Here is a 12439-nt window from a genome sequence, read left to right as displayed (position 1 = left end):
CTTGAATTCTGGGCTGGAAAAGGAGCAAATATTGGAGGCCTATTCCACGCAACTCCAAAAGTCCTGAAACTCCACGAAACACCTTGAAATAAATAAAGAAAAATCGTCGCCAAAGATGAAGGCCAGGGGGCCCACACCCTGCTCACGAGGGTGGGGGCGCCCCCCTGGGTGCGCCCCCTACCTCGTGGGCCTCCTGGTGGCTCTCCGACGCCCATCTTCTCCTATATGAAGTCTTTCGATGAGAAAAAGTTAGGGAGGAACCTTTCGGGACGAGACTCCGCCGCCACGAGACGGAACCTTGGCGGAACCAATCTAGGGCTCTGGCAGAGCTGTTCTGCCGGGGACACTTCCCTCTGGGAGGGGGAAATCATCATCATCATCATCACCAACGCTCCTCTCATCGGGAGAGGGCAATCTCCATCAACATCTTCACCAGCACCATCTCATCTCCAAAACCTAGTTTATCTCTTGTATCCAATTCTTGTCTCCAAGTCCGGGATTGGTGCTAGTAGGTTGCTAGTAGTGTTGATTACTCCTTGTAGTTGATGCTAGTTGGTTTATTTGGTGGAAGATCATATGTTCAGATCCTTTATGCATATTATTACCCCTCTGATTATGAACATGAATATGCTTTGTGAGTAATTACGTTTGTTCCTGAGGACAAGGGAGAAGTCTTGCTATTAGTAGTTATGTGAATTTGGTATTCGTTCGATTTGATGAGATGTATGTTGTCTAGCCTCTAGTGGTGTTATGTGCACGTCGACTACATAACACTTCACCATTATTTGGGCCTAGAGGAAGGCATTGGGAAGTAATAAGTAGATGATGGGTTGCTAGAGTGACAGAAGCTTAAACCCTAGTTTATGCATTTCTTCGTAAGGGGATGATTTGGATCCATATGTTTCATGCTATGGTTAGGTTTACCTTAATACTTTTGTTGTAGTTGCGGATGCTTGCAATAGAGGTTAATCATAAGTGGGATGCTTGTCCAAGTAAGGGCAGTACCCAAGCACCGGTCCACCCACATATCAAATTATCAAAGTACCGAACGCGAATCACATGAGCGTGATGAAAACTAGCTTGACGATATTCCCATGTGTCCTCGGGAGCGCTTTTCCTATCATAAGAGTTTGTCCAGGCTTGTCCTTTGCTACAAAAAGGATTGGGCCACCTTGCTGCACCTTATTTACTTTTGTTACTTGTTGCTCGCTACAATTTATCTTATCACAAAACTATCTGTTACCACTTATTTCAGTACTTGCAGAGAATACCTTGCTGAAAACCGCTTATCATTTCCTTCTGCTCCTAGTTGGGTTCGACACTCTTACTTATCGAAAGGACTACGATAGATCCCCTATACTTGTGGGTCATCAAGGTGGCTCTTGGTGAGATAGGATGACATGTCGTCATCTTGCTCGATGAAGAGTGGGTTGGTAGAAGAACTTGGCCTATCAATCATTCCAAAGAAATATGTGAGTGGGAGAAAGAGAAGAACTTATACCAAATGTACCTTGACCGATGTTGAAGATGGATCAATGATCACTCAAATGTGGAACAAGGAAATAGCACAATTGGTACCAATTCTTGTCGGTTCTCACACCTACACAAGTAAAATCTTATGGTGGAGCTCGGTTAGGATGATGGCACAAAATTTGATGCAATTGTTAGTGAGCCTCAATAATGTTGGAAAAGATTCACAAATTTGCAAATGCAACAAGTACACGTATAACAAGATATGGTACACGGAAACACACACGCAAATAGAAAAGTGGGGTCGTGCAACCAAGGAATGAGCCAAAATGTGGAATCCATGAAAATTCTCTTGTTGCACAACACTAGAGAGACGCTAGCACGATTGCACAATAGGCGGATACGAAACTTGTGCACAACCTACTAAGCAAAAATGCAACGACTTCTATCCCAAGTATGCTATAAGTATGGTAGTCTGATGATATGATCCAAGATGATCGAGTATGACAATCTTAATGTAGTATGATGCTATGGTCCTTGCTTATAAGCTCTTTGCTTATCTTTCCTTCTTGATTAAAAGCTTGTTTGGCTCTTTCTCTTTTGAGCTCTTTTCTCATGCAAAATTTCACGAACCAAGATAGCAATTGTGTATATGTGATGACAACTTTGTGACACAGTAGATGATACCAAGATATGCACCATGATGATATGGTATGTATGCTATGTGAAGTATGATCACTAATGTGCACAAGTCACGTTGTCCGGCAATACTCAAAGGCTAGTCTCGATGGGAAAGCAACGCAAAATTGGGCTATGGTGGTTATCAATGCAATGGCAAGGAATAGACAAAGATGTCGTCGAGGTTACCGTCCTTAGCGATGACGAGTCCTTGTCGAAGATGAGTGGTGGTGATGTTGATGTCGCACCGTACCTATATAGCCGAAACACAATAGGACACGGGAACCACAACTCAAATGCTCAAAACAAAACATGACAAAATTGTCAGAGTTGATAGCGGGTAAGCGATGGTGGTGCTTGCAGAAAGCGGTGGTGGTATGCGGAAGTGATGGTGGTATGCGGAAGTATGCATGGGCACCGGAACAAAATTTGGTGAAAGTTAGGCGGGAAACAGGGCGGTGGATGGAGTTGTTTCTGTCAGGGGCCAGATGTCCAGGCTTGGTGGCCGGATGTCCGGGGGTCACGGGCCGGATGTCCAAGCTCGGGATCCGTGGATGAACTCGATGAACTCCACGGGGAAAAGGTCAAATCTGGGGCAAAATTCGGGGGATTTTGTGGATGGAAATTGCGGAGATGATGGGGGAAAGCTAGATCCACTCGTGGCAAAGCAAATCATGGATCAAATCCAACAAAACTTCATCACACCAACAAATCACAAAAAAAATTGGGGCTATTTTTGGTGGGGATTTTCGAAATTGGGGAAGAACACAACAAAATCAAGCTAGAAAATAAGGGTAGGGGCTCCAAATACGTGATCAACCTGGCTCATGATACCAAGATGATGTAGGGTAGAACCCTAGATGCCCGATCTTTCACGATTGGAGGGGATCCTATGAAGAACACGAGGGGAAAACGAGGGGAACACGAGGGGAAACACAAGAGAAATCACTCAGCCAACAAGATCCGGTCACACATATGCTATATCCTCGAAACACAAAGAGTGATACATGATTCAAAGTCAACAACGGACGATAAAAAGAGTCTTCTCCGTGAGGAGGTCTTGAAGGGTCTTCCTGTGATGGGGTCTTGAATCCGCTTGGGGGATCTTCTCCGAAGAGGTCATGAGCTCCGAGGAGAAGTAACCAAGTGGATGAGCAAAGCTCTATCTCAAATATGAGCTATCACAATGCTAACCCTAAAACATATGTGGAGGAGATGTATATATAGTCTAAGGGGCGAAGAGGTACATGGGCCTCGGCCCAGATGCGCTGCACATAAGTAGGGGGGCGGATGTCCGGGCGTCGGGCCTGATGTCCGGGCCTTCCCAAGATGCCGGATGTTCGGGCGCTGGGGCCGGATGTTCGGGCTGGCAGGGTCCAGCTTCTGTGATGGGGCGCCGGATTTCCGGGGGTCGAGCCGGATGTCCGACTGTTCGCCGAGCGCCGGATGTCCAGGGCTCTGGCCGGACGTCCGGAGCATGTAGACTCGGCCTCTGGTCCTTTGTTGTGGGCGTCACCTCCATGGGCCGGATGTCCGAGTCCTGGGAGGTGTTCTTGACTCCTTCCATTGGTTCTCTTCATCCGCGAACTTGGGGACTTGTCCGTCTTCACGTGCATCCTTGGGGGGGTCCTCTTGGTACCTAATCATGCACTACATTCCAGAGTTAGGTAGTAGACATGTCTCAAGTGGATCATATGAGATATCACTAAGGAAAGAAGTCACCTCGGTCTCGAGAGCTCTAGCTCGTGCTCTTGTCATAGGTCCAAGTGCTGTCGTAGGAGATGTAGATGTGTCCATGGGGATGATTGTGGGATGCTCCACATCACATCGTGTCCCTATTTTCTCCTTGTTACCATCGATCCTTAGACACACAGCTTGAGACCCCCTACCCGAGATCTACTGGTTTTAACACCGGCACCTATACATAAAACTGTGTGGGATGTACATATGAATGGAAACGTTTTCCCTGAATTGACTGTGTGAGATGTACATACGAACGGAAACGATTTCTCTGGATTGACTATGTGGGATGTACATAAGAACGGAAACATATTCCTTGGATTGACTATGTGGAATGCACATAACAAACAAAAATGTTTGTTTGGGACTGACTGTGTGGGATGTACTTATGACCGGAACCGATTGGGCCTGTATAATCGTATTTGATCGCTCGCCCGTCGCACACGATCTCATTTTGCCGAGCGTGTGTGCCAGGAGAGCCTATCCCCGACGGTTTCTGGGTCATGGGAAGGACCCTCTATCGCCCACACTCACTAGGCGATGGTTTAAAATGCCATCGCGGAAAGGGGTTAAAAATTGTTTGTATAGCACCTGATGTACCGGTGATAGGAGTTACTTTGTATTTTCTTGAATCTTAGGTTCAAATCAGTGTATATCTAATTATTGTGAGAATGAATAAAGTTATAAGTGTTTCTAAAAATAAAAATGAACCGACTAGATAAAGTCGTTCACACCGTGCGCATGCTTATTTATCTCGATAAAAAAGCACGGGCTCACGAAGGGGACCCAGATGACAGTCACAGTGATGCCCGCGATAGTCTGAGCGCTTGCCTAGGCAGCGGGGCACAAAATTGAAGGAGACGCGCGCCTTAATCCTCTTCTATTTTGAAAATGCATGAAAACTAAAGTGTGCCTTCTAAACCATGACGGAGGGATTACCAAGATAAAGTTTAATACATGTTTTGCAACCTAACTTTTTTTCATTTACTAGAATCATTAATACACCATGTCTACATGCATGCAGAAAATTGATTCTGAATGAAGAAAGTAGACGAGCATCATTATGACTGCATGCATACAAGTATTAAACAAGTTGCTAGTATGAGGAGACATCATTAATTTTTTGCCTCGATTTACTGTTGGTGACCTTTTATAAATGCAAAATGTATATTTTATAGTGGCCTTGTATAAGTAAATGGTGGGAGTAGTATGCTTGATTTGATCTAGCGTGTGATCGTCTTCTACACGGGGATGATTGCATCTACATGGTTGGCAACTGTTGTTCTTTATATTACCTTACAGTTGATGAATGGACGAAAGTTTTTCTGCAAAAAAAGGATCCTGTTGGGAGCCCCTTTGATGTCACAACATGCCCAAGCATATGAAGGAGAAATGCGCTTCAACCTTGGAGGCGGCCTTAATCATTTGTTTGATTCATCTACATGTATTATAGCCCGTAGCAACCCATGGGCTATACTATTTTGCATTCCGTCTATAAATAATTTGAATACAAATTTGAATTGCATCAATGGTAATGCTAAGCGCGTTTGAAACCATTATTGCTTGAGTCGTGCTTCCAGTCTCCCGTTGGTACATGGTAACCCATGTAACATTATGTTTCTCTGATAAATTAACTCATGTGCAGGTGGGACCATTCCAAGAATTAGACCTACCAATATGGGAGGTTAAATGCAAGAAACGAGACTTAGGTGAATACACTGACAGTTCTATGGTATCCATTCACTCTTTGTGAAAAAAAATCTGTTATTTGAACTAAAATTCATATCCACATCTAGCATTATACTTATCATGGTGCAACATTATGGGGACAAATGCAATAGTTGTTTATGTTGTTTCATCATTATGGGGACAAATGCAAAAGTTGTTTATGTTATTTCATCCATCTCTATGTTTTCTGAATAATGTTTTTTCTTAGCAAACAACAAAGAAGCCCTCTGTACTGAACACAAAATGTATTGAGTTAAAACCTATATCTGCCAAATACAAATAATTGTCATCAAATCATGTACGGTGTTTGGATTTTATTTACTGAGAAGATCGTCTTTCTTGTGCATATACTTCATCATTTATTTCATTAATATTAGCTGAAAATGTTTGAGATGAATTCAGATTTCTACATATGTATTCCAGTGATGTCTTTTTTTAATTATTTTCAGGAAGTAGTTTTCTTCGACGAGGAAGATATAAAACCCGCTAAATCCATTGATGTCAAGGTGGCTAATAACCGGCAAATTGGTAACACAATAAGTGATAATGTTTTTGCCTACTAAGACTCCATCTCTATATGTTGTAAAATAGGGAACAATCATAAAATGTAGTAGTAATTTGCATTGTTGGATAGATAGGTACTATGAGGGTCGGTAGGTATTACGAGCGACATCGGATGAGGGGGATGAGTCACTAGCAATGAAGGTGCACATGAGAACTATTTTCACAGATTTTGTTAAAGTTATTAAAATGTGTATACGCGATGGTAAGACGGGATGGGACTTTTGGACAACAATAATGCTAGAGGATGGGCGGATCAAGAGAATGAAAGTGTAGGGAAAACAAAGGTAGGGAGAAACATGATGCTTTGTCTTGTTGTAAGAGGAGGATGGTTAAGGAGGCCGGACGACTGCCGGGGAAGAAAGAAGCGGGATAGAGAGTTTTTATTGCTCATTATATTGATGACCTGTTGTTAGACCCTGTGTCGCTGCTCCTGCCAAAGCGTGCTCCTCTTTTGGTGGCAAGAGAAGTCTTAAGGTGGAAGGTTGGGGCCGAATAACACTAAGTTCTTTGTTGGCTTACCGCTAGCTATCAACGGTATTTTCATATGGGCTAGGTTTTAGGGAGCCCGTATTATCCAACGGTTGAATTTTGAGGAACCCGCTGTGGCCCGTTTTGATGTCCAAACATGTCTAGATGTATGAAGGAGAAATGATCTTCGACCTTGGAGACGCTTTTAATCATTTGTTTGATTCATTTATATGCATTGTAACCTACAGCAACGCACAGACGTTCTACTAGTAGTTCAATTAAGTTCCATTCTATGTTTCCAATATGTCACTTGACTTCCAGGCGGCCAAGGATGTTTTCACATAGAGATAGAAGATAAAGAGATGGAGATAGAGAGGGAGTGCGCATTCTTGTATGTGAGGGGCATAGGTCGATATGACCGTGTTTAGAAGTGAGCATGGGCGAATAATTCACCTTTATTTTCAAGTTGCATTAGTTGTTTCTCTTATTTGTCTCTTCAAATGGTTCATTTGACTTCCATTTTAAATTTCATATATTTCATTTAACTTGCAGGTTGGAGTTGGTCCCCACGCCAATTGGCGCAACGGGTCATCTAGTGGATATGATGGTAGGCCAAATCGGAGTTTGCACGCAATAGTATGACAAGCTCGGAGATGCATGTGTTGACACCAAATTTTGGCGTGGCAAAAAATGCAGGTAATGACCTCAAGCGGAAAAGCTTTCAACTTGAAAAATCCCCGTATTGTCAAAATGAACAACTTTAATTTTTGTACCATCTCCAATCAAGATCGTATGCAACCTCAAGAGCCCAAACAGTTGATACGCAAGTTCCGGACTAGCCCCTAAAGTTTCGGAATTTACAAAAAGTTTGCACATGATGCACATAGGAAACATGAGTTATAATATATTTTTACTGATTTATATGCGCAAATGCACCCGCAAAATAAACTTGGATGACTAAAATTCATGAACATGAAAGTAATTCATCTTGACAAGAAGACCAAATTTGCTTTTGTGATCATCTCAATCCAATATCATAAATGAGGACGTCCATGATCATACAAATGAGCTAAAACCAACCAAACAACCGTCGAGCCCCTTGAGAGTCGAGAGCGAGCAACCGTTCCCGGCCCGATCCCCTATCTTCTCCGATGGCATAGCCGGCCGGAGTAGAGAAGGGAGAGGTGCACGGAGTAGTCCTGTATATAGCGCGTCTAGTTTTAGGTGGTATTCTGCCCATGTGGCGTATGGCGGTATGCCGATGTGGATAGTGCCGCCGCCGCGGGCGAGCAGCGGCCGGTGGCTTACGGCGGTGGTCTTCATGGTGGTGCTGACTGGAGGTCAGTCGCTGTCGTGGAGCGCATCGTCGGCTACTCCACCAATAAGCTCGCCTGGTTCCCTGTTCTGGAGGTGCTCCGCTCCCTCTCTCGCTTCTATGGTCACCGTGGTGGTGGAGTTGAAGCAGGGGCGAGATGGAGGTCCAGATTGGGTTTGTGCTCATCCCCGATGGCTGCTGGTCAATGGCTACGGCGCTGGCCATGGCGCTTGGCTGCCGGCCATTTCTTCCATGCCATCGGATCTGCTGGCCGAAGGGCGACCGTACTTCTTCCTCCTGGCTATGGAGCCAATTGGGAGGCAGTGCTTCTTCGACATGGAGTCCGCGGCGAGGTGTCGTGGAGGCTTTGCCGCACCAAGTGGTGTTGTCCCCGGCGGTGGCAAGGTTGCATCCGTGACGAAGGTGCTTTGGACCCGATCGCGTTTTTCATTTGGTTGTGGGGGTCCTCTTTGTAAAATGCAGGGACCAGTGTGTTATCTAGGTTTAGTTCGGGGTCCTTTTGCATATTGCTATGTACCACCGCTGTTTTACTACTAATGCAGTCTCGGGTCCTTCTGGACCCCTCTCTCATTCAAAAAAATAAAATAAATACAAATGAGCTATCTTATACTCCCTCCGTCCCATAATATAAGAACGTTTTTGACACTTGTGTAGTGTTAAAAACACTCTTATATTTTGGGACAGAGGGAGTTCATATTAAGCCCGAAAGTATTGGGCTAGACCAAAAGTTAGTTTCGGCCCTATCTATTTAAGTTAAGTTAGATTTGACGTTTTGAACGAGATTAAAGACTTTTCTTGTATGAAAGCTTATCCACCTTATATCTGAAAGACGACGACCCATTGAAACAAAACACAATCGTCAAACGCATTTGTCACTATTACTTTTCCTTATTTTTTCTTCCTCCTCGCTCTTTGTGTTCGAGACAGTAATCTATGATGCTCTAGGGACGATCAGATCCACCTATGGTAGCCCATAATGGCCGTACTCATGGGATTTTTTTTGACGAAATACAGCCAGATGCTGTTTTTCATTCATTAAGAGGAATAATCCATCCGGGAAATACATGAGAGCAAGGTGTACCAGAGTTGTTGGCACCCTCAACCAGGAACTTTACATATGTAGAAAAGAGAAAAGAGAAGGGAAAAAAGAGAAAAACTAGGCTATTGTGCCAGCCACTGTACGCCTTCGACACCAGCCCGAAACCAAGTGTGCAACTCGTCAGTTATCACGTTACAGGTTCCCATGAAGTCGGTGTCTTTGCCATTGAAAATTCTGTTATTTCTGTCTTTCCAAACCTGCCACCAGATGATCATGCAAAGAGATGAGAATTCTTTCTGTCGATGCAAAGGAATATTGCCCAGAATGTGAATCCACCATTGGATCAAAGAGTTAGTATCATAGCTTGGTCGGGGGTCAAATCGATATCTGAATTTGGTCAGAAAGAAACCCCATACAGCAGCAGTGAACGGGCAAGTTCCAAAAAGGTGAATAGCAGACTCCAAACCAATGCAGCACAGTGGACACACAGGATTGTGTAGCCAATTTCTTTTTGCGAGGTTATCTGCAGTTAGGCATTTACCTTGAATGGCGAGCCACACAAAGAACTTCACCTTTTGTGGTATCTTGATCTTCCAAATAAGCTGTGAGAGAGGGGTGTAAATGCGGCCAATGAACTGGCAATGGTATGCAGAGTTAACAGAGTAAATCTTGTTGGAGGTCCATTTCCAAATGATTTTGTCATCGGCTTGGGAGAGCACCACCTGGTCAGCATGATGCCAAAAGTCCAAATACTCAGCAATCACTTCAACGCATGGGTTTGGTTTAATCAAGGTGACCCAAAATCTGTTGTTTATACCCTGAGAAAGAGTGATGTTCCTCCTTTTACTATGTTTGAAAAGTTTGGGGTAAGCCAAGGAAGGGGAGATCCCATCAAGCCAGTGATCATGCCAAAAATATATGCCAGTGCCGCTGCCGATCTCCCAGGACATAGATGCACAGAAAAGATTCTTGATCTCCTTGTCGATAGGTAGGGGTAGCCCATGCCAAGGTTTGTCAGGACAGGAAGCATTCTGCCAAAGCCATCTCACTTTCAAAGCCTTGCTTTGTCTGTATAAGTCATGAATTCCCAGACCACCAAGTTCCAGGGGAAAGCAAACCAGAGACCACTTAACTAAACATTTGCCTCCACTGACCGAGTCTGAACCAGCCCATAAGAAAGCCCTTCGCAATTTATCAACCTGCTTGAAAACCCATTTGGGTTGTTCCACTGCCAGCAACTGGAAGATAGGCATGGCAGAGAGCACAAATCTTACAAGAGTGACACGCCCAGGAGTAGAAATCCATCGAGCCTTCCACCCAGCGATTTTCTTCATAATTTTTCCAATGAGAAGCTGCAGATCTTGCCATTTGAGCCTCCTACCAGACAGTGACATCCCAAGGTAAGTACAAGGGAAACTACCAAGCTGACATCCCAGTGCAGTCTGAATATCCGAGAGGTCGATGTGCTCGCACTGGATGGGAATGATTTTGCTCTTAACCATATTAGTCTTCAGACCAGTGGCATTGCCAAAGAGGTTCAAAATTTGAGAGACGGCATAAATCTCTGAGAGTAGTGGTTTGCTGAAGATAATCACATCATCGACATAAATGGAAGCCCGGTGTCTAATAGTTTGTGTACCAAGCGAGGCTAGGACACCATGAGCTTGTGCTGTATTCATCAATCTACCAAGACAAAAAGAAGGGGGAATAGGGGGTCCCCTTGTCTAAGTCCCTTGCGATGCAGAATCTGATCGGTAAGTGCCGAATTAACCAAGACCTTGGTGGATGAGGTAAGGAAAAGAGCGGAAATCCAGTCCCTCCACTTCGGCCCAAACCCTCTAAATTCTAGTAGGCTGAGAAGGAACTCCCAAGACACAGAATCGAAAGCCTTGGCTAGATCCAACTTGAACATAATCGATGAATTTTTTTTTGTCTGAGCACCTTTGCCATGGATTGCACATATACAAAGTTGTCATGGATGCTTCGACCCTTTATGAAAGCATTTTGGCATGGGATTTCAGCCGAATGTGTGGAGTTTCGGGTTTCAAAAACCTTGTGGACGTGTGTTGTGCATCACTCTTAGCGAGGCTTCTTCGGTGACGTGTGTTGCGTACGAGATAGTACACGGTGAGCTACCGGCCGACTGAAGCCAGCAGTCCCTAGAAACTGGATAATTCCGTTGGGGTTCAACCGTTCAACACTTCCGCGTCCCATCGCCGGCTCGTCCCTCTCTCGAACCACCCATCGCCCCAGCCGTCCTAATCTCTCCTCTCAAGCCGTAGCCCCGAGTCGACTCCCCTCCTCATCCCAATTTACCAAACCCTAACCCTAGCAGCTCGTCCCCTACCCCACCCAGCGCGCGCGCGGCCGCCGTGGCGGGCGACCGAGGATGCCGTCCGGGTCTACGCAGTTCCGGTACACACAGACGCCGTCCAAGGTGCTGCACCTACGGAACATGCCGTGGGAGAGCACTGAGGAGGAGCTCGTCGAGCTCTGCAAACCATTCGGCAGGGTTGTGAACACCATGTGCAACGTCGGAGCCAACCGCAACCAGGCCTTCGTGGAGTTCGTAAGGCGCCCTTCCTCTCCTCCTCCGTCTCACCCCCGCCCTGTCCCTTCCTCTGTTGCGATTTTGCCTCGTGGCGGGTGCTGGCTGGTATTTTGATGAATAATTCACGTTTGTTGATGCGATGTATGGTTTATTCATGTGATTGCATCTAGGTATGACACTTCTGCTTGGGGTCGATTTTAGTATCAATCAGTGGCCGTTTGATTGCTAGATTTTGTGGGAGCATGATCTATTGGAGGAATTTCTTGTTGATACTTATACTGTCCCGTGGTTGAGGCAGTGCTGGCTGACTGTCAGGGCACTATTATATACACGACTTGGTGTTATTTGATTTTTAAATTTGGGGTTGATTGTTTGCTGCAAACCATGCGTAATCTCCAACGGTGGTGTGCCTCTGTTGAGCGAGATGCATACAACTTCATGTCTTAGGTGAGAAACGCTTTGTTCTTACCGGTGATTGCAGTTTATGTTTCATTCGCAATCTTCTCTTCCGTGTGTTAAGTATCACATGTATCTTGTGTCTAATCTGTATCCAGTCAAATACGAGCCATACTTTTGCGAGTTTCTAACTATCTGAAGGTACTTTCCTTGCTTGTTGGCACATGTGGAATTTTGATGTATTGGAATAAAAGATAATTTTGTTTGCCATACCAAAAAAATCCATGTTCTTCTACCATGGCCATTTCGTTTAAGTAGGTTTGTCGATTATGGACAGATTTGTGTTTTTTTTTGCGACTACGCAGGTTGCGTATGAGCGTATCTTTCCGTTGATAGAAGGGTAGAAATTACAGGGGCGCGAACCTAGATGCATAACAAGGTGCAGTCAGGGTCGCAAGTGAAGCAGACA

The 12439-nt window shown here is 44.8% G+C and overlaps 1 protein-coding gene across 6 annotated transcripts in view; it reads left to right on the top strand.

Moving 5' to 3' along the window:
* Positions 1 to 11218: 11218 nt before the first annotated feature.
* LOC119339968 (polypyrimidine tract-binding protein homolog 1-like) overlaps positions 11219 to 12439 on the top strand; it is a 7999-nt gene continuing 6778 nt past the window's right edge. For 5 of the 6 annotated variants that reach the window (XR_005164297.1, XR_005164296.1, XM_037611876.1 and 2 more), the window contains exon 1: positions 11219 to 11592. Coding sequence is in view for 4 of the 6 variants with exons in the window: in XM_037611876.1 (XP_037467773.1) it covers positions 11413 to 11592 (180 nt within the window). In the remaining 2 variants the exon portion in view is untranslated. The remainder of the gene's footprint in view (positions 11593 to 12439) is intronic. The other variant, XM_037611875.1, reaches the window with a different exon arrangement.

This window comes from Triticum dicoccoides, chromosome 7B, assembly GCF_002162155.2.
Source record: "Triticum dicoccoides isolate Atlit2015 ecotype Zavitan chromosome 7B, WEW_v2.0, whole genome shotgun sequence".
Taxonomy (NCBI): Eukaryota; Viridiplantae; Streptophyta; class Magnoliopsida; order Poales; family Poaceae; genus Triticum; species Triticum dicoccoides.
This window is presented reverse-complemented; position numbering and strand designations above follow the sequence as displayed.